The sequence below is a fragment of the Populus euphratica genome, unplaced genomic scaffold (genome assembly GCF_000495115.2).
Source record: "Populus euphratica unplaced genomic scaffold, PopEup_1.0 scaffold217.1, whole genome shotgun sequence".
NCBI lineage: Eukaryota > Viridiplantae > Streptophyta > Magnoliopsida > Malpighiales > Salicaceae > Populus > Populus euphratica.
In genome coordinates this window covers 378,110-399,660 of record NW_011500036.1, presented here as the reverse complement: position 1 = coordinate 399,660, position 21,551 = coordinate 378,110, and the positions used below count along the sequence as shown (strand labels likewise).

At 33.2% G+C, this 21,551-nt stretch overlaps 3 protein-coding genes and 1 pseudogene across 5 annotated transcripts; all 4 read right to left on the bottom strand.

Moving 5' to 3' along the window:
• Nucleotides 1-1,102: 1,102 nt before the first annotated feature.
• On the bottom strand, nt 1,103-2,393 carry LOC105142761 (dehydration-responsive element-binding protein 2D-like). Its single transcript, XM_011050546.1, has one exon. It carries the CDS (start codon nt 2,137-2,139, stop codon nt 1,405-1,407), a length of 735 nt encoding a protein of 244 aa, XP_011048848.1. The 5' UTR covers nt 2,140-2,393; the 3' UTR covers nt 1,103-1,404.
• Nucleotides 2,394-6,574: 4,181 nt separating this feature from the next.
• On the bottom strand, nt 6,575-11,336 carry LOC105142778 (probable GTP-binding protein OBGC2; annotated as a pseudogene).
• A 370-nt stretch (nt 11,337-11,706) lies between these two features.
• On the bottom strand, nt 11,707-14,512 carry LOC105142760 (glucose-induced degradation protein 8 homolog). Of its 2 annotated transcripts, none has more exons than XM_011050545.1 (7): nt 14,289-14,512; nt 13,870-14,011; nt 13,104-13,251; nt 12,957-13,032; nt 12,752-12,863; nt 12,514-12,605; nt 11,707-12,375 (listed from the first exon to the last, which is right to left on the bottom strand). In XM_011050545.1, the coding sequence occupies exons 1-7, from the start codon at nt 14,319-14,321 to the stop codon at nt 12,361-12,363; spliced, it is 618 nt and encodes a 205-aa protein (XP_011048847.1). In that variant the 5' UTR covers nt 14,322-14,512; the 3' UTR covers nt 11,707-12,360. The 2 variants fall into 2 exon arrangements, with proteins under 2 accessions (XP_011048847.1, XP_011048846.1); XM_011050544.1 differs by having other exon boundaries at nt 11,707-12,360; nt 14,289-14,511.
• A 5,410-nt stretch (nt 14,513-19,922) lies between these two features.
• On the bottom strand, nt 19,923-21,544 carry LOC105142759 (probable GTP-binding protein OBGC2). Of its 2 annotated transcripts, XM_011050543.1 has the most exons (4): nt 21,468-21,544; nt 20,721-20,798; nt 20,350-20,482; nt 19,923-20,203 (listed from the first exon to the last, which is right to left on the bottom strand). In XM_011050543.1, exons 1-4 carry the CDS (start codon nt 21,507-21,509, stop codon nt 20,172-20,174), a joined length of 285 nt encoding a protein of 94 aa, XP_011048845.1. In that variant the 5' UTR covers nt 21,510-21,544; the 3' UTR covers nt 19,923-20,171. The 2 variants fall into 2 exon arrangements, with proteins under 2 accessions (XP_011048845.1, XP_011048844.1); XM_011050542.1 differs by having other exon boundaries at nt 19,923-20,482.
• Nucleotides 21,545-21,551: the final 7 nt, after the last annotated feature.

Genomic DNA, 21,551 nt, shown 5'->3' with positions numbered 1-21,551 from the left:
AAATTTATTAATTTAATACCCAAAATTATTAAAAAATTATTAATTTAATACTTTTTAAAACTAAATATATTTTTAAAATATATCTACGTCCAGTTTCAAACTTAAAAAAACAAATGGCGTAAATAATCTTGTTTTCTCTCTATGTGCCACATGGAAGCGAACTGTCTGGCTCCGTATAGATTCGGGTTCTGTCGCAAGCTGGCTAGTTAGCTTATCATGAGGTCTTCTTCTCATATCAAATTTGAAACCTGTCGTGAATTGCAAGTTGCTGCACCGAATCTGATAGTTGTGTCAGTCTGCAACACTTACAAAAAGGAATGTGGGACAGTCCCAGATTACAAAACCACTTGAAAATAAGAAATACAAAACTGGACAAATAAAAAAAAAAAAAAAAAAAGTTGATTTGAACTGAAATAAAATTTATCAAACTTATCCGTTTGAACCAATTTTAATTTTATTTTATTTTTTTTAATTTAATTTAATTATTTTTTTATAAAAACCAAATCTAATATAAAATAATCACCGTTAAATAACACTATATATATTAAGTTGCCTAATCACCTCTAAATAACACTATATATATATATATTAATTTACCTGCTTTAAAAACCTGACAAAATAAAAGTATATTTTTTCATCCAATCTTTTCAAATAGTGTTATTTTGTAAAAGGAATTTAACTTGCTAATTTAAAAAAAATGCTGGAAAACTGGCTGCGATGAAGCTTTATTCAAAATATACTTGTGTTGTGCAATCTGTTGAAAACATTTGTATAATCTAAACTGCCCCAATATTTGTTATCTTTAGCTTTCAATTTCTTTTTGAAACAAATCTCCGACCATATTATTAAACAAGAAGAAATCATGGATAATAAAATACTGTGATGGTATTATTGTCAAGTGCCAAACAATGATAGATGTCCGATAATGACCTTTCTGAAATCCGAATTTCAAAAGCTTGAGAAAGAAAATTCCAGGGAAAGGGCCAACAGCAACTTGGATCGATGCAAGAAAATTGTAAGAAGCAAAAAAAATAAAAATATAATAAAAATTGATGCAGAAATTTGGAAACATGTGGGAAAAGATTTTCAATGATGTGCAATGAAATTTAGAAATTATAAAAATCAAATTCAAGCCAGACCAGACCATCTTTTATTATTTTGGCTAAGCTTTGTACACATTATAGGCTAAGAGACCACTACAGAAGTATAAATCACAGTAGGAGAAGCACGTGACTTATGCATGCCCGTGACTTGCTAGAGAGAGACATCCATAACCACACGAGCCAGGATTAAAGCCCAAAAAACTCGGTGGCTTCACGGCTATATAAGGATTGTGTGTTTTTATTTCTCTCTGTTAACTTCCTTCTGACTCAGAAGGACATGTAAGAGAACAAAAGCTTCGATTTACATGCACCACGGAGCCTGCAACGTGTCCCTACCTGTTCCTTCCATGAGATTGCTAGCGAAAATCCCAGGATCTTCCACCACTGGAAAATTAATCGACATTGCTGCCTCTACCCAAATCGAGTCATCGAAAGGAATGTTCACGTTGAAATTCGACCAAAACTCTTTGATTTCCACTTCACTTCGCCCAAAATTCACTTCATTTACTGCCTCCATTCCACCCGAATCCACGCTTTCGTTGGAGAAATACATGATTGGATCGTGGTTGTATAACATTGGTGCCATTTCAATAGACTCAATACTTGGGGTATTGGATGAGCATGCAGATGTAGTAGAACTACAGTTATGGATGATTTGACAAGGTTGGCATGTCATTTGGGTCGCCTGGAAATTGGCTGGAGAGGCAGGAAACTGGCAATTATTAACTTGAAGCTCTGGTAAATTAAGCTTTGCCTCAGGTCCGTAAAGTTTACGAGCAGCAGCATCGTAAGCCGTGGCAGCTTCATGGGAGGTGTCAAAGGTGCCGAGCCAGATACGAGCACCACGGTTGGGCTCTCGAATTTCAGCCACCCATTTCCCCCATGTTCTCTGGCGGACACCCTTGTAAGTGCAGAGAGCATTCTCTGGCCCCCCTTTGCCTCTCATGCACCCCTTCCTAGAACTAGCCTGCGCAGGCTTCTTGAACTGTTTTTTCTCCCCAAAACCACTTGTGGTTGATTTTGACATTCCTCCCATAGAAAACACAAGGAAATAAACTAAGCAGTAACGGTTGTGAGAAGCACATTATGCAGCGAAGGGGCTTATTTATAAGGCAGTAATCAGCATAGAAGGATAAGTGCTTGAACGCAGTAAAGAATCAAGGATCTCGAAACGTGTCTCCAAATGAGCTGTGGCTGATACTTGGCAAGAAGAACCGGAACAATCGTGTCCACGGCAGAGCTCAAAGTTCTCTTTCATGGACAACACTTGGCTAGTGCTGTTTGTCAGTACACAAGCTCAGGTGGCAAACATCGAGGAGAGCTAGTTTTGGGTTTGCCTTTTATTGTTAATTTAGTTGGGATGACAAGAACATTTGTGGGCGAACGCTCGGGGATAAGAACACATTGGAGTGCCCAAGACAGGCACATGACAAATTGTGCAACGGCTGCTCGAGACGTGGGGCTTCCCGCCTCTTGTGCGGTGCTGGGGGCTTGGAGTTCAGTTCAGGGGGAAAGCAACTGCCATATTCATGCACTGCTAATGGGACCCACTACCTAGATTTTTTCCACGCTTATGCCGTACACTGAACCTCTCCTTAGGATTAGATTTCAACTTGGGACATGCACTGAAAAACAGTGCATGAATGTACAGCTAACTGATTTCTGATGCTCCGCATTCATATTCCAGCTTGGGTCGTGCCCTAAAAAACAACCTGCGCCTTCTTGACTGCAGGTAACATGGTGTGTATGAGAAAAAAAAATTGCAAGCTCTCTGACTGGATTGAAACACACCCGAGCGTCCAAGTGTGAAATAAAAGATGGCTTCATGGCGGGGCTGCAGGAGAGATTGCGGTGCCCTATCTGCAGTTTACAGAAGTAACGAAAAGCTAGTTAGTAAGCAGGGATCAGATTGTTGGGCCGCCTCCCATTGTAAACTCTAGCCCATCATTCCCGGTCCACACCAAGTCCAGGTAACATATTTGTCCGACGTGTAAAAGGCACCGGGATCTGAACATATCTCTCTTCAAACAGGACTTTATGAAACCTTGGGCGCTAACCTAGATTATATCTTTACCCTTCCTAGGATTCAGACTCTAGAAGAATCAGACCTCCAATTGGAGATATCTGACTAGACTCTACCGTATACAACACACAACGTCTGGGGATATATATATATATATATATATTGTCAATTAGTAAGGGCATGTTTATTTTTTCATTTTAAAAATGTATTTGCAAAATTTTTAATTTTTAATTTTTAAATAATATTTGTTTATATTTTTAAATTATTATAATATGTTGATATCAAAAAAAAAAATTAAAAAAAATATTTTAATATATAAACAAATAACATTTTAAAATACAATAATTACTATACTTCCAAAAACTCTTTTGCAAAGCAACCCAACCATGGCGAACGACATGGCCTCCTCACTTTGTCACGATATTTTACCTAATGGACTTGGTCTCCTCGCTTTGTCCTCCCTAAATGTTTTTTCACGTTGTTCAACAAATTTTCAAGCATGGATTATAGTTAATAATTAGTTTGTATGTCTCCCTATAGGGGATTAAAAAAAAATTGAACCTAAAAAAAAATCTAGGTTTTAATAATAATTTTTTATATTGTTATTAAACTAAAAAATATAATAATTTTAGAAAACAATTATCAAGATTGTTTTTTATTACAAAATAAAACTAATATGCGCATTCAAGAATTATGTGTTACTAAATAATAATAACTTTATTGTTTTCAACTAAAAATTAAGAAAATTAAAATAAGAATGTATATTAAAATATCTAATCCCATGTTGCTTTTTAATTTTTTATCTAATTATAAAACACTAACTTTTTTTAAAATGTAAGTTATTTTAAATAATCACAAAATATATATTTTTCAAGTCTAAAATGAGTTTTTTATTAACATATTTATTATTTGTCTTAGCAAATGCAAAGCTTTTAAGTGAAATTATTGTTTCTTAAAAAAATATTTTACACTGTTAAAGCATATTAAAAATTAAAATATCATATAGACATTTAATATGTGTTGGAAAGCTAAAAAAATCTTAAAATTATTAAAACTGTGTTTAAGATCTATTTAAAAATAATTAAAAAATTGATTCAATATTTCATGGTTAATTTATTGTTAGTATTATTATTTTAATATCATATACATAATAATTAAAAAATAAATTATTAAAATTTAATTAAAATTTTATATTATTATTTAAGAACCAGCATAGAAAAAAAAAAAAGAGTTTAAAAAAAAATACATAAAAGGATCAGTACGACATAACACCTGTCCCCTTAATACTAACCTAGGCGTCCCCTCAACAATAACCTAGGCGAGCAGGCGTGAACGACATGCTTTCAAGGCATGAACGACATGCCTTTTTTTTTTGAAAAAAATTCAAGCAACCACCAATTGTTTGTTGGGGGCAGACACTGAGTTGTCTCCTTTCCTAGTTTCTTGGAGTCCAAGTGGTCAAAACTGGGCAAAAACATCTTTTGTTTTTGGGACGAACATCCCATCTTTCAACAAGCTTTTGATCTTAAAACACATGAAAACAACATAACTTATGCCCTTAAAATTATCAAAAATCAACTCTTGACTCCAAATTTTTCCAAATCTCCATTTCTTTTTTCAAGTAATTTGAATGTCAATAATCATCTTCATCTAATTCCCCATATCAAATAAAACATTTAAACACCAAACTTAATTATTTCTATTGTTAGAACTGTCACAACTAATCACGTTGTCTCTTTGTTACTGTTTTTTAACGAGTTTCTCTTGTCCAAGGACTTAAAAAACAAATAAAAAAATTTATGGATTAAAATAAATATTAGCAAATTTTTAATACCAGTCCTTAATGTTCTTCGTGTTTTACAATTTAATTCGTTTTCTTTTAATTTAGTGCTTCTGCCATAATTGCAATACTAATTCCAGATTTGAAGGAAGCAATTGAAAGGGAAAAAAAAAAAATGAGAAAGCGAGAGAGAGTTGCTTGACTGTTCAAATGAATAGTGAATTACCATCAAAAACCCATGTTTTAGGTGATTCTCCCTAAATGTCTCCAATTGTCAATAAAATGGAATTTTGAGCTGGCATGAGATGTAAGGTCAGACAGATCCACACTGAGAATTATGACAATCTGCAACAAACAAATATGAAGTTTCGATACAAATTACCTACATAAATTTTGTGTGGACGCTGGTTAAAACGATTGTAAGTACTAAAAGTACTGGGTCATAGTAAGCACCTGAGCGTGAATTGCTCAGTCAGCTTGGTGAGAATTTTAGCATGCATGTTGCAATTCTGCAATTTGGCAGCTCTTGAGCGACAGGCAAACATGTCATGGTGGAAGGATTTATAAATCAAACCATAATCATGGTATAATCAATGTAAGCTTTAGTAGACAAACTGATGGCCGTTGACATTTTGCAGCCCCAATGCTTTCATGGTCTCGTACTTGGTTCCAATGCCTCTTGAGAAGTGCGCTGTTTGAAGTTGTTAAGCTTACCCTACCTGTGGTGTTGCAGGAATTGAGAATGTACAATTTTGAGTACCTTGAAAGACAATAGTAGTGGTGCTAAATAAGATTGACCTGCCTGAAGTAAAAGTCCACATGCAGCTTCAACCCTTTGTTTTCAAATATCTTCCTTTCCGAGTATCTACATGTATTTATATAGAAGACCTATACTCTCGCTTTAATGTATCAATTATTCTTTCAGGCAAGGACTGGGCTTCCATCTTTGACTGGAGAAATATCGAGAATTGGTTGTGATGGGGTACCTTCTAAGCCAAAAATGGTGTTAAAAGATGCAGTTCATTCATTGTCCACTGATGATGGTAGTACAGATAAGTTGTCTCCTCAGATAACTAATAAAGATAAAAGGGATCAAGATATAAAGGATTATCCTTGTCCGCTTGCTGTTGTGGGCGTTAGTGTTCTGTTAGCTAACCATTTTTCCATCTTTAACATGGTATGGAAATCGTAGCACTGTACCTTCACCTTGCCCCATGGTTTTCTTTGATAATCTGCACCTTAATGATTGTAAAGAATGTGATTTCTTATAATGCTAGGTTTACAGGATTGAGTGTACTAAACTTTGATCATAAATTACCGCTAGCAATGATGTCTTAAAATATTGCCTTTTGCAATTCATTCAGGCCTTGGATTTTCATGACAAGTAAGTATCCTAGTAATGTGTGTGATAATCTCTTGTAGGAAGATTGAAACATCTTGGTTCATTGTGAATTCTGTCCTTCCAACGTATAAACCATAGCCTTTTCCTTCTTTTCCTCTAATTTTCTCTGTACTTTTCTTTGTTAACCTGGATCTGCACAGCTGATGACAATAATTCATGTCTAGGATTTTCTAGTCAAATAAAAATCTAGTTAATTTGCAGGATCATCTCTGGTAGGAGGATCACTATCATCAAATCTATGAACTCCTATGCATAAAAGTCTGTTTTTTTCCCGGGAATTTGGTCCCGCATCTATCTCATTGCTAATTTGGGGTGAGGTGAATTGGAAGTTGTTTCACGTGCTCTTCCTTTCTTCTTAGCTTTCCCATTTCCAAGAGGAAGTAAAGAATCATGCATAAAAACTACCAAAGGCAAGTCTAACCCCTTAAAGTACAGCTTAAGCTTACAAGCTTGCCTTGCAGCCTTATATTAGCCTCGTTATCTAATGAGCTATTCCATGAGCAAAAGCTTCATAAAAGCTAACAGCTGTGTAAGATTGCATAGCAGCCCCTCCTTTTCTTTTCCCTGTTTTCTTTTGGGATTTTCATGAATCAGGTCCATTCCACATCCTGGCAAGATTTGGGAGTGATCTCAATTGCTTCGCAAGGAGAAATGGCAAGCTTACAGCTCTACACTGTACACAGGTAAAAAGCATGCCCAGATAATAATCTATTGTATTTTCATGGTTATAGGACCTAGCACAATCCAAGGGCTGGTTCACAGGTCAGGTCTTTTAGGTTTTTTTAATGAAAGACATAGTTTTAGATTATATATATATTGACCAGTTCACTTAAGTCATGGGTTAACCCAAGTCAACTCCCCAAGCAATATAAAAGCAAACCTGGCCTATGCTTGGCTCCATGTAAGCGACTCCCTTGGACGACCCACTAACCAGGCAGTGTTTAATAACTATGGTATTTTCTCAAAGTATTGAAATGCACTACAATGCTTAAAAAAGCTAATTGAATTGGGTTCACTCCCTAAAGCTGTTTGTAGAGATCTTGAAGTTTATTTTTTTTATTTAAATAGGCAAGCTATACCCATGGATTTCACCAAACAAAGTCATTTCAACTCACAAAAACAGCAAAAGCACTTCTAAATCTGTGTACACGTGAAACTGAGAGCTATTTTTCAAAATAAATATATAACCAAGAATAATATAGCATATAAAGGGAAGATATACTTCTTTGACAGTTCTGTAATCATTCACTGGGGTCCTCAGCAGCTGCATCAACAACATAGACCAATACACGAGTCCTTCTAAGGTGCTTTAGGAAATTGCGACCAAGACCCTGAAGGACATGAAAAATTCGGTTTTAGCAACTAGAAGCTATAGATAAATAGTTGAATTAGATATGAAAAAACAGCACCTTCCCCAGATAAGCGCCTTCTATAAGGCCTGGCAAATCTGCCAATGTTGCTTCAGATGAATGCATACCTGCTCCTAAAGTTGGTTCACCATTGTGGCGTCCAAGGTTTGGCATCAATGTTGTGAAAGGATAATCAGCAATATCTGGCTTCACAAGTGTAATGGATGCTAAAGGAGTTGATTTTCCAGCATTTGGAAGTCCCTACACAAGCAAGTTAACATCTCTGGTAATCTGAAGATTATGATGATGTAGTAATTAAGAGCAAGGTTGGTCAAAGCCACAGTAATCCAACAAAACATATAAAACAAATTTCCAGTTCACGATCTATTGCTTGTATCTTCTACAATGTGGAGAATTCAAAAAATCCAATTACTAAAATAGTAAACCGCCTTGGCATATGCAAACAAACATGAAAAAATAAGTGAGAAACAACACTTACCACCAGACCAACATCAGCAACAACTTGTAGAATCAACTCTAGGCTGACCTCCTCCCCGGGCTGACCTCCTCCCCGGGCTGACCAAGAAATAAAACCTGCGGTAAATCATAAAGTTCAAGGCTCCTTTAGGATAAGTGAAAATCAAAAGTGAGTAGTGGTAAACCATAGATACTGTTGTTGTTGATTATTTTATAGCTCTATAGCGAAGTCTAGAATTCTTGTTGAGCAAGTTCTTTAATAAATCAATACCATGCAGAAAGGCCATCCAATAAAACATTTCGTGATACGAATAGACAGATGGTCATAATTATCTTCACATGTATGAGCCTTAGGGCCTCAGTTCAAGAGGTAATTGATTTTGATAGAGTTGTGGCCTCTGGGCAGGTCATATGTTGAGATCTTAGCAACAAAAATTAAAGGGCAAGATCACTAACTTTACAATTAGAAAACTTTCCAAAACAGATGAGCAAACGAAGAAGCATTTGTTTACCATATAAATAGGCAAGAAACCCAAACCCATTTGCAGATATCACTACACAGTTGCCCAATCCAATAATCATCCTTACATATATCTTCAACTCTAAAAATAGAATAAAGTACCTATTAAGGAACTGCAATCATAACCGGCAAGAAAACCATTCAAATGAGATTCACTCAACAATTTAATCTAGCACAAGTCTTAAGCCCAGATACATTACATACATGAAACAGTAATAAATAAATAAATCAAAGGGTATGGTCTTCACCTTATCACTATCATCTCTCATCACACTCGCTGTTAAAGCCATTAATCTTTTCTTTCTACGCTCTGGGGCTTCAATCAAACTAACCTGCCACAAAACCATTAATATCAATAGTAAATTCTAAACTGAATACTGAAGCTGACCATAGCAAAAAATATATTAAACAGAACACCAACTTGCAATACAATTACTTCTCACCCCTCCTTGTCCACCCCTCGCAACAAGTATTTCATCACCTGGTTGCGCTAAATCAGCCAATAACTTCCCTCTCTTACGCTTTACAACCGTACCTATCACATTAATTAACAAGAAAAAATATAAAAACCAAGTAACGAACACATAAAAAGAAACTGTATAAAAAAAGAATAAATATAATCCTGAACATGCAAACCTACAGGCACAGGAATACGCAACGTCGAGGCATCAAATCCATTATGCAATTGATAAGTTAAAACACCCATAGCATCAACATTTCCACCGCGTTTCGCATTAAATCTACTTTTGCTATGAAGCTCCAGTAACGAATCTTTTCCTTCATCCGCATAAATCACTACATCACCTCCATGAATTAACGATCCATCAAAATCTCTTTCATATGAGCTCTTATGTCTACTCTTTTTCTCCTGTTTTCCCGTGCCCGCATTCTTGTTCTGATTAGGCAAGTTGAGGACCGCACCGTGGCCTCTATCTCCTGATCGAACGGTGATTATTACCTGATCAAAGCACTTGTGAGGTTCTTTGATTGTTTGATTTGTCGTAGAAATTGTCTCTTTGGCTTTAGCAAGTCCGCAAGAATTTTTGCAGAATCTCAAGTTTGGAGTCTTTAGCTTGAGATTTTTTAAAACCCGAGAAAATGAGTGCCTATTGGAGAGAAAATGGGAGAGGGGCAACGTGCCGTTGCCGGAGTGGAGGCTGGGAAGTGAAGGGGATGGAGTGGCAGCTGCGGACAGGACAGCATCATCTGAAATTTTGAAGAGAGCTGAGGGGTAAGACTCGGGGTTTAACAGGCTCAATAAAAAGATGTTGAAACTAGAGGATCTATTGGAGTCGTGGGTATAGAGGCCTCGATCAAAGAATTTCAAATTTCAACCGTGTTCTTGCACATGGTTGAAACTTTGAAATTGTTGCCCTGGAACTTGAAAGCCCTTCCCTCCCTTCAGGCTTGCATGGTGTAGGGGCAACTATAGAGTTTGGGCCTAAAAAGTTCAACCTTTTTATAACCGGTATGTATTATCATCTGGGCTTACTTCTTTTTTAATTGTGATCTGTTTTATGATGGTATTTATAGCTTAATCAAAAACTTTTTTTAAAAAAAATAAATTATATTAGCTTGAATTTGAATTAAAAACTTGACTGGGTTAATCAAGTTTTTATTAAATCAATATTTTGATCAGGTTTTAAAACTTTATTTTCCAAGTCAACTCATCTACTTTATTTTCCAAGTCAACTCATCTCATCACGTTATGGTTAAGATTATACATGCCCAAAAAAAATAAAGAAATTAGAAAAAGTTTTATGATCTTGTGCCATTAACTTATAAAAAACTTGTTTATTTTTGTATTTCAAAAATATTTTCAAAAAAAATTAATTTTTTTCTTTACTTCATTTTTTTTTAAGATCATTTTAATATCAAAAATAATTTTTAAATATAAAAAATTATATTATATTAATATATTTTAAAAAAAACTTTAAAAAATAACCACAACATTATATATAATCTATAATTCAGCGCAGTAAGTTTTTGGGTTCGTCTTTATCAAACCATTATTACGTCAGATCATTTTTCAAAAACTTTTTTTTTAAAAAAATAAAATCTTTTATATTAGCTTGAATTTGAATTAAAAACTTGACTGGATTAATCAAGTTTTTATTAAATTAATATTTTAGGTTTTAAAACTTTATTTCCCAAGTCAACTCATCTCATCACGCTATGGTTAAAATTATACATGCCCAAAAAAATAAAGAAATTACAAAAAGTTTTATGATCTTGTGCCATTAACTTATAAAAAACTTATTTATTTTTGTATTTCAAAAATATTTAAAAAAAAAATTAATTTTTTTCTTTACTTCAATTTTTTTAAAATCATTTTAATATCAAAAATAATTTTTTAAATATAAAAAATTATATTATTTTAATATATTTTTAAAAAAACTTTAAAAAATAATCACAATAACATATATAATCTAAAATTCAGCGCAGTAAGTTTTTGGGTTCGTAAAAAAATCACCTGATAATTTAAAAATAAATGAGAATCAATTTTTTTGGGGTTCTAATGATCATATTGTTGCAGCCTTTGCCAGTCGTTTGCTTGTAACTGACAGCCTCTGTAAAGTTCGTGTCTCGAAATATATGTCGTTGGTTTCTCCCATTTGGATTTTGGACTGGATACGATTGCGAGGCGATAAGGTAAAAAGGAGACCAGTTTAGGTCCGCCATTTTTTTGGTGCCCCACTTGCGTTTATATCACTGCAAAGTAAACTAACACACCCGAGGAGGGCCATAAAGTAAATAGGTCCGCAAATGAAATGCAAAAGCAAAGTTAGCTCACTAATCCTCACGATAGATGTGCTGAGCAAAGCCTGATGCTGCCTACGAGATGATAATTAGCTGCAACCTCATCATCCCATCCAAGAATGGCATGTATGTAGTAAAGCCATGTTAGACAGAAACAGCTTCAAACAAGACCTAGCAGTAGCCCGTACTCCAAGCAACTTTTAAACCAAATAGAATGCTCTGCACTAAAAGATAGTGAAACCTCCTCCTCACGGGTTGGGCAGCTGTCAAATGATGGTAACCTACGTTCTAATTACTAAAATCATCCACTGCCAGCATATGCAAATTTCCAACATCAACATTCCAGAATTACAATTCGTTTTATGGTGCGCCCTGTACACCATATCACAGAAATAGGATTACAAGCACAACAACCATTGGCAGTTCTTACAATCAATATTATGTTTTTTTTTACCATATGCTAAGTCATGGTGCCATGAAATAGCGTGGTCCTTCCATCCCAACCTTGCTCCACTAAACAAGACTTCGAATATCGTCAAATCAGGATAAATTTGACATTAGGACACAAAATAATCTAAATTCCTGGTCTCTAACATGCAAGCAAAAATTTACAAGCCACTGGATTGTCAAAACCATGGACAATGACAAATCCAATCAGCGCAGAGTTGAAACTCAAATGCACTAGTGCTGTGGTCAATCAAGAGGCATACCTCACCAAATGCAGGCAGAAGCAGACACGGGAGTCAGCTGACAGCCTACTCAGCAACTTTTACAGATGCAGGGGCGTTGATAATTGTTATCTTCCCATGAACAAACATTACACCAAAACCATACAGTGGCAACAAGATATGAAGTAGCCTTCATTAACTCTTCAACAGAATGTTTTAATCACTTCCAGAATCTAGCCTTTGAGAAAGTCCTTCAGAGAAAATGGTGGAATCTCATCCTATAAAAACACATACTAAAAGAGTAAAGCACCACTATACCAATAACAAATCAGTCATCAAGAAACTCAAAGACAGTTGAGATATCAGCAGAATTAGCTAAAATCCCCAGCCTCTAACGGTTTCAATGGGGAAAATCATTAACCATGCCTTACCTTACCATGATCTTGATTTAAACTTTGCCTTACAACTATCGTCTGTTGTATCAGTCTTTCCACTGCTGTATAGCTTGGCAAGTTTCTATGGGCTGATATCATTCAGGACCAACAAATAAATAGAGAAGAGTATGAATGGTAATTATAGAAAGAATCATCAAATCAACAAGAAGCACATTTTTTAGTATGGAATCTTCTGAAAAAACATGGAACAAGGAAAAAAACTGCAGGAACAAACCAAGAATGGCTCGGTTTAGTTTGTCTGCAACATGCTGCTGGTACTCCGAGCCAAGCAGATGAAACATTGGTGATTTTTCTGGTTCCTCATAAGCAAGCAGAGACAGAAAGTCCTGCAGCAAAATTAAATGGTTTTTCATTTTCCAACAATAGTAGACTCAAAACAGTAGCTATGCTTAAAGTGGTTTACTCAGGAAGGAACATACTTCAAGCTTTTCAAGTAACTTCTGCTCCTTCCCAAATGGCATCAACTTGTTTTGAGCAAATTCCAAAGCTTCGGTGCTGTCCATTAGCATACAAGGATTTAACATAAGTGGAAGATATTCTTGGAAGTACACTATTCTACTACTTACCACTTCTTAGCACAAACGAGCTCAACAAAATGAAGGCTCAAAAGATCAAAATGCAAGTCCTTGTTATTCTCCAATAAGTCAGATGCCACTTGTTCTGTCAGTTCAATGGCCTTTAGTGCATTCCCCTCTAGGACACAACAGAATATCCCTGAGCACATAGCTTACGATTAGCAACAGTATAAAAAAGAATAGAGATCAGCAAAGGAACAAAGCTGAAAATCATTGTCAGATCATTTATATCCAAGAAAAAGTAAAAGCAAAATACTATGGTAAAAAGAACAGGATCTATGGAGTACAAGCAAACTACTATGGTAAACTACTATGGTAAAAAGAACAGGATCTATGGTTTATCGCTACTGATGTTTAAACAATACATATCATTGCATAGCAGTAGCGGAGCAATATCTGCTCGATTCTTCCAATAATCTTCATGAAAACAACCAACGTCACCAGAAAGAGGAATGTATGAAAAGAAGTTGCAATGGAAACTGGTAAGTGCAGCAATTAAGCATGGTAAATAGTACTTTTTACACCAAATTGGGGCTAGGTAGCCAATCGCCAGAACACAAGCAAAAAAGACCACATAAATTCCTTTTCTTTGAATATTGACAAATTTAACAAGCTCGACTTACATATCTCGTGACTAAACAAGTTCAAAACTTAAAAGCTACAAGCATTGTGACTGAAAACATTGAAAAAAGCAGGTGGTCATGCTTTAAAGTTAGAAATCCTACTTTTCTGTCAAAAACTGAAAAGATTTCCATACCTTTTCTTTTCTCCATGTCCTCAATATAATCTGCAGGTTCTCGCATCCCAGTACAATCCACGAATGATTCCAGAGTTTCTCTATAACAATTATGCACCAGATAGGATAGCACAATATTGTGGATATCATTATCTTTGATACCCTGTAAATACATATAAAAACGACGCATCCACACATTAGAAAATTGAGAATAACCCGGAAACCCTAATTAATATTAATACCAACAGTTGCTTCAAACAATTCGATTAATCAGCATCAATAATACCCGTAACTATATATCCCCGACATTGCAAAGCAAACAATGTAAAATACAAATTAGGGTTCGATCATAAACAACAGTTGCTGGGTGTAAAATTGTAACGCAACCAGAAAGGAACGCGTGGTAATCTGAGATTATAATGATACTAAAAATTACTTACAATCTGTTCGTAGTGACGAGGATCAACGTCCATGGTTGACTGGGTTAGGAAGCTGATTACAGGTAGGCTGAGGAGATTAAGGTTCTGATGATTTGGTGGCGTTTGTCTTGTCGGGGGTGTTAAGATTTCTAGGGCTATCTTTGCTTGAAAGAAATGGAAAAGTGATCGGAAGCAGAGAAGAGATTTCAGTGTGTGCTTGCTTCAACTGCCTGTTGAAACTCTGAGTGTCATGCAATTTATATTTTAAATTATTTTTATTTAAAAGTATATTAAAATAATATTTTTTAATTTTTTAATTTTTTTAATATAATAGTATTAAAATCATTTAAAAATATTAAAATATTATTTTTTAAACTGAAAAAAAATAAATTTGAAACAAATAATATTTCAAACATTATTTCTCTTATTAAATATTTAGTATAAAATTAAAAGGTGCATGAAAAATATTATTTCTTCATATTATTATAATAATAATTCATGGTATTTTTCTTTCTTTTTTTAATTTAATTATTTATAACATGTTTATAGGGATTTAGAGTTGATGATATGTTATATTAAGTATAAAACTAAAAGAGACAGTGAAAACGTTGTTTCTCCCCATCCATTAATATTATCAATTATTATAATAATTCATATGATAATTCATGGTGTGTTTTTTTTATTTTAATCTTTTTTTCTTTTTGGGTTATTTTTTAAAAAGATTTAGTTTTTATATGCATAGTTATTAAACTCGGACTGACTTGACGGATTAATCTAGGACCTGATCGACTCGATGAATAGACCAGTTCGAGCTTGTCAAAAGATCGATTGGTATAATAACTTAGAAAACTCCGGTTAATCCAACGGGTTAACCCATGACCCGGGTAACCTTGACAAACCTGAATGAGACCCTGCATTTTAAAGGTCTCAAATAAAATAAATAATAATCAAAATAATAGAGATCAAATCTAAAAAATAAAAAAAATAAAAGATAAAGAAATTAAAATAATAATAATTAATATTTCATAAATTATTTTAAATAAAATAAGTAATAATAAAAAAAAATAAGAATCAAATTTGATAGATAAAAATTTTAATAAAAAAAATAATAAGAAAAAAGCAAATAACAATTATAAAAATGAGGATCAAAATTAATATAAAAATTAAATTTTAAGAGATAAAATTGAAAAATAAATATTTAAGATAAAATATATACAACAGTCAAAAGTTTGAGGACCAGATTTGATATAATCAGCAAATAATATAATATTTTTAAATTTTTCATAACTTTTAGAAAGTATTTTTCGCCTAAATTTTTCAGGAAAATATTTTTCTGAAAATCAAGTCAAATCTTTGTTTGACTGAAAAGTATTTTTCGTTGACCAACTTTTCTGATAGTAAATAAATATAGAAAAATCTGAAAAAATAATTTTTCAAAAATTACTTTTTGATAAACAAACATGACTCAAGAGATCTCTGCACAAAACAACCAACAACCAATAACATCACCGTCTCTCATGCCCATGCCCTACCAAATTGAGTCCCACTTTACCCTTTTATTATTTTCTTCCTTTTCCATTTCTTATCTTTAAGTCTTTAACTATCTAACCCATAAATAACCTGGGTTTTATGAATTGATTCAGGTTGATTCATAAAATCTAAAACTCGACCCTTTAAACGGGTCAACTCCTGGAATGGGTTTAACAATTATGCTTATATGATGTGTTTATAAAGATTTAGTATTGATAATTTATTTTAATTTATTTTTTATATGGTTATTGTGATATCAAAAAAAATCTCAGTATCGGACTAGTATTATAAAAACATCACAACATTACAATATGATTTTTTTTTAAAAAAATTAATTAAATAAAAAATAATTTTAAAAAAACTAGATTATTAAACTTTGTCGAGTCAACAATCTGGTTTGCAAGTTTGACAAAAGAACCTTAATTGTCCTAAATCACCAATTTAGTGGTGGTTTTTCTTTTTACTATTTAAACTTAAGTATATGATAATTTATTTATTACATAGCTTTAAAATAATTTAAAAAAATATATATTATTAAATTTTAAAAATTCATGAGCTCCATAAATCTAAAAAATTTAACTTTTATTTCAGCTATGATAATATCAATTGAATAGTTGGTAGGTGTTAACATTGTTTATGACTGTGATTCTTTTGTAAGAGGGATGGTGCATGAGATTATTTTGGAGTTAGTCAAGCTTAGCCAACTGAAAATCTAAACTTATTGTTGGGTTTATTTGAGAGTATAGTATAAATTAATTTTTAAAGTAATTTTGGTTTGAAAATATATTAAAATAATATATTTTTTATATTTTTTTAAAAGATTATTTTTCATATTAACAAATTAAAATAAAAAACATTAAAAAATTAATTAAAAATAAAAAATTATTATTTTTATAAATATAATTAGACCATAATACCAACCAAGCGAAACCATTGTCTTAATTGTGTTATTAAATAATAAATCGATATTCCAACTATTTGAGGCCCAATAATACTCAATTATCAACAAGATAAATTATTTCACTGCATTATAAACTTCAATTAAAGATGTATTTGATATTATGATGAAAAGCAGGTTTAAAAAAACTATAAATTATAATTTTTTAATCAAGATTTTAGAGAAAAAATTAGGATAAAATTGTGGTGTGTTAATTAATCAAATGCTTTCAGATTAAAGAAATGCATATTACACGACATAAACAAGCGGAGTCTTTATGGACCAATCCAATGAACATGGGGTTTGTTCACAAGGTCACATCGTTTATTAGTGCCAAACAAGTATTTCATGACAGTAAAAAACAAGGAGTAATACCAGGAGTGAAGGGTTTTGACAATGTGAAACAAGAAGAATAGTGAAACTTTTTTTTAATCTTTAATAATTTAAATAGTCGTAAGAAGTTCAGCCAAGCATAAAAAAATAAAAGGTTTGGAGCGGGGAAGGTGACGGTGGATTAATTGATTTATAAACGATTTAGTATATTGGTAGCTTTTATTTTTTACCTGATAGTATAGAAAAAAACAGCAGTGAAGTTAAGAATTTTTAAATGAGAGAGTAAATTAATAACGAGTATTTGATATTATATAAATATATGTTATATAAAGAAATCAATTTGAAACATATATATTAATTTATATTAAATAAAATTAATTTAAAAATATTTTTAAAATAAAAAACTTACATTATAATTATTATCTTCAAAATTTTATATTTTAAAATCATTTCATAGCAACTCCATTATCAATTTCATTAAAAATATCCTTCTTAATCTTAATGTATATAATTAAATTGTTAATTTTTTTGTTTATCTATCATTTTATTCCACAATTTAATATGTATAGTAGCAAAAACTCTATCTGTTATGGCAGTTGCAGCCGACATAAATTATAATAATTTAATAAATATATATATCAATTTAAAAAACTCTCTTCAAACTATTATTTTTTATTTCTATCATTTTTTTTCAAGAGGCTAATAATATCTTCGATACTAGAAATTGCTGTAAGGTTTGTTATAGAAAATTCATTAGGATAAAAGTGACTAAGGAGAATAAGATTTTTTTTTTGTTAAAAACAAAGAAAGAATTACTTAAATTTAAATATGCAACGCAAAAAAATAACTTTGTATTCATCTAGGTAAAACAATTATCTTAATTTATTAAGTTGAATATTAATGATATTGTTAAATAATTAACACACGACTGTATTTTAATTTATTAATAAATAAAAATTAATTGAATTACACAATAATCATTAAAACATTACATGAATTTGATTTGATTATTAAACAATCATAATTATTTTGAATTCTAAATTAACAAACACTTATTATTTATTTTTATATTAATATATTAAAATAAATTGTTTTTTATTAATAAAGACTTTTTATTTATTTATTTTACATACAAATAGGAATTGGGAATGTACAATTTTGAGGACCTTGAAAGACCATATGTAGTGTTGCTAAATAAGATTGACCTGCCTGAAGTAAGTCCACATGCAGCTTCAACCCTTCGTTTTCAAGTATCTTCCTTTCCAAGTATCTACATGTATTTATATAGAAGACCTATACTCTCGCTTTAATATATCAATTATTCTTTCAGGCAAGGAATAGGCTTCCATCTTTGACTGAAGAAATATCGAGAATTGGTTGTGATGAGGTACCTTCTAAGCCAAAAATGGTGTTAAAAGATGCAGTTCATTCATTGTCCACTGATGATGGTAGTACAGATAAGTTGTCTCCTCAGATAACTAATAAAGATAAAAGGGATCAAGATATAAAGGATTATCCTTGTCCGCTTGCTGTTGTGGGCGTTAGTGTTCTGTTAGCTAACCATTTTTCCATCTTTAACATGGTATGGAAATCGTAGCACTGTACCTTCACCTTGCCCCATGGTTTTCTTTGATAATCTGCACCTTAATGATTGTAAAGAATGTGATTTCTTATAATGCTGGGTTTACAGGATTAAGTATGCTAAACTTTGATCATAAATTACCGTTAGCAATGATGTCTTAAAATATTGCCTTTTGCAATTCATTCAGGCCTTGGATTTTCATGACAAGTAAGTATCCTAGTAATGTGTGTGATAATCTCTTGTAGGAAGATTGAAACATCTTGGTTCATTGTGAATTCTGTCCTTCCAACGTATAAACCATAGCCTTTTCCTTCTTTTCCTCTAATTTTCTCTGTACTTTTCTTTGTTAACCTGGATCTGCACAGCTGATGACAATAATTCATGTCTAGGATTTTCTAGTCAAATAAAAATCTAGTTAATTTGCAGGATCATCTCTGGTAGGAGGATCACTATCATCAAATCTATGAACTCCTATGCATAAAAGTCTGTTTTTTTCCCGGGAATTTGGTCCCGCATCTATCTCATTGCTAATTTGGGGTGAGGTGAATTGGAAGTTGTTTCACGTGCTCTTCCTTTCTTCTTAGCTTTCCCATTTCCAAGAGGAAGTAAAGAATCATGCATAAAAACTACCAAAGGCAAGTCTAACCCCTTAAAGTACAGCTTAAGCTTACAAGCTTGCCTTGCAGCCTTATATTAGCCTCGTTATCTAATGAGCTATTCCATGAGCAAAAGCTTCATAAAAGCTAACAGCTGTGTAAGATTGCATAGCAGCCCCTCCTTTTCTTTTCCCTGTTTTCTTTTGGGATTTTCATGAATCAGGTCCATTCCACATCCTGGCAAGATTTGGGAGTGATCTCAATTGCTTCGCAAGGAGAAATGGCAAGCTTACAGCTCTACACTGTACACAGGTAAAAAGCATGCCCAGATAATAAACTATTGTATTTTCATGGTTATAGGACCTAGCACAATCCAAGGGCTGGTTCACAGGTCAGGTCTTTTAGGTTTTTTTAATGAAAGACATAGTTTTAGATTATATATATATTGACCAGTTCACTTAAGTCATGGGTTAACCCAAGTCAACTCCCCAAGCAATATAAAAGCAAACCTGGCCTATGCTTGGCTCCATGTAAGCGACTCCCTTGGACGACCCACTAACCAGGCAGTGTTTAATAACTATGGTATTTTCTCAAAGTATTGAAATGCACTACAATGCTTAAAAAAGCTAATTGAATTGGGTTCACTCCCTAAAGCTGTTTGTAGAGATCTTGAAGTTTATTTTTTTTATTTAAATAGGCAAGCTATACCCATGGATTTCACCAAACAAAGTCATTTCAACTCACAAAAACAGCAAAAGCACTTCTAAATCTGTGTACACGTGAAACTGAGAGCTATTTTTCAAAATAAATATATAACCAAGAATAATATAGCATAAAGGGAAGATATACTTCTTTGACAGTTCTGTAATCATCCACTGGGGTCCTCAGCAGCTGCATCAACAACATGGACCAATACACGAGTCCTTCTAAGGTGCTTTAGGAAATTGCGACCAAGACCCTGAAGGACATGAAAAATTCGGTTTTAGCAACTAGAAGCTATAGATAAATAGTTGAATTAGATATGAAAAAACAGCACCTTCCCCAGATAAGCGCCTTCTATAAGGCCTGGCAAATCTGCCAATGTTGCTTCAGATGAATGCATACCTGCTCCTAAAGTTGGTTCACCATTGTGGCGTCCAAGGTTTGGCATCAATGTTGTGAAAGGATAATCAGCAATATCTGGCTTCACAAGTGTAATGGATGCTAAAAGAGTTGATTTTCCAGCATTTGGAAGTCCCTACACAAGCAAGTTAACATCTCTGGTGATCTGAAGATTATGATGATGTAGTAATTAAGAGCAAGGTTGGTCAAAGCCACAGTAATCCAACAAAACATATAAAACAAATTTCCAGTTCACGATCTATTGCTTGTATCTTCTACAATGTGGAGAATTCAAAAAATCCAATTACTAAAATAGTAAACCGCCTTGGCATATGCAAACAAACATGAAAAAATAAGTGAGAAACAACACTTACCACCAGACCAACATCAGCAACAACTTGTAGAATCAACTCTAGGCTGACCTCCTCCCCGGGCTGACCAAGAATTAAAACCTGCGGTAAATCATAAAGTTCAAGGCTCCTTTAGGATAAGTGAAAATCAAAAGTGAGTAGTGGTAAACCATAGATACTGTTGTTGTTGATTATTTTATAGCTCTATAGCAAAGTCTAGAATTCTTGTTGAGCAAGTTCTTGAATAAATCAAAACCATGCAGAAAGGCCATCCAATAAAACATTTCGTGATACGAATAGACAGATGGTCATAATTATCTTCACATGTATGAGCCAACAATCAACATTTCACCTTAGGGCCTCAGTTCAAGAGGTAATTGATTTTGATAGAGTTGTGGCCTCTGGGCAGGTCATATGTTGAGATCTTAGCAACAAAAATTAAAGGGCAAGATCACTAACTTTACAATTAGAAAACTTTCCAAAACAGATGAGCAAACGAAGAAGCATTTGTTTACCATATAAATAGGCAAGAAACCCAAACCCATTTGCAGATATCACTACACAGTTGCCCAATCCAATAATCATCCTTACATATATCTTCAACTCTAAAAATAGAATAGAGTACCAATTAAGGAACTGCAATCATAACCGGCAAGAAAACCATTCAAATGAGATTCACTCAACAATTTAATCTAGCACAAGTCTTAAGCCCAGATACATTACATACATGAAACAGTAATAAATAAATAAATCAAAGGGTATGGTCTTCACCTTATCACTATCATCTCTCATCACACTCGCTGTTAAAGCCATTAATCTTTTCTTTCTACGCTCTGGGGCTTCAATCAAACTAAC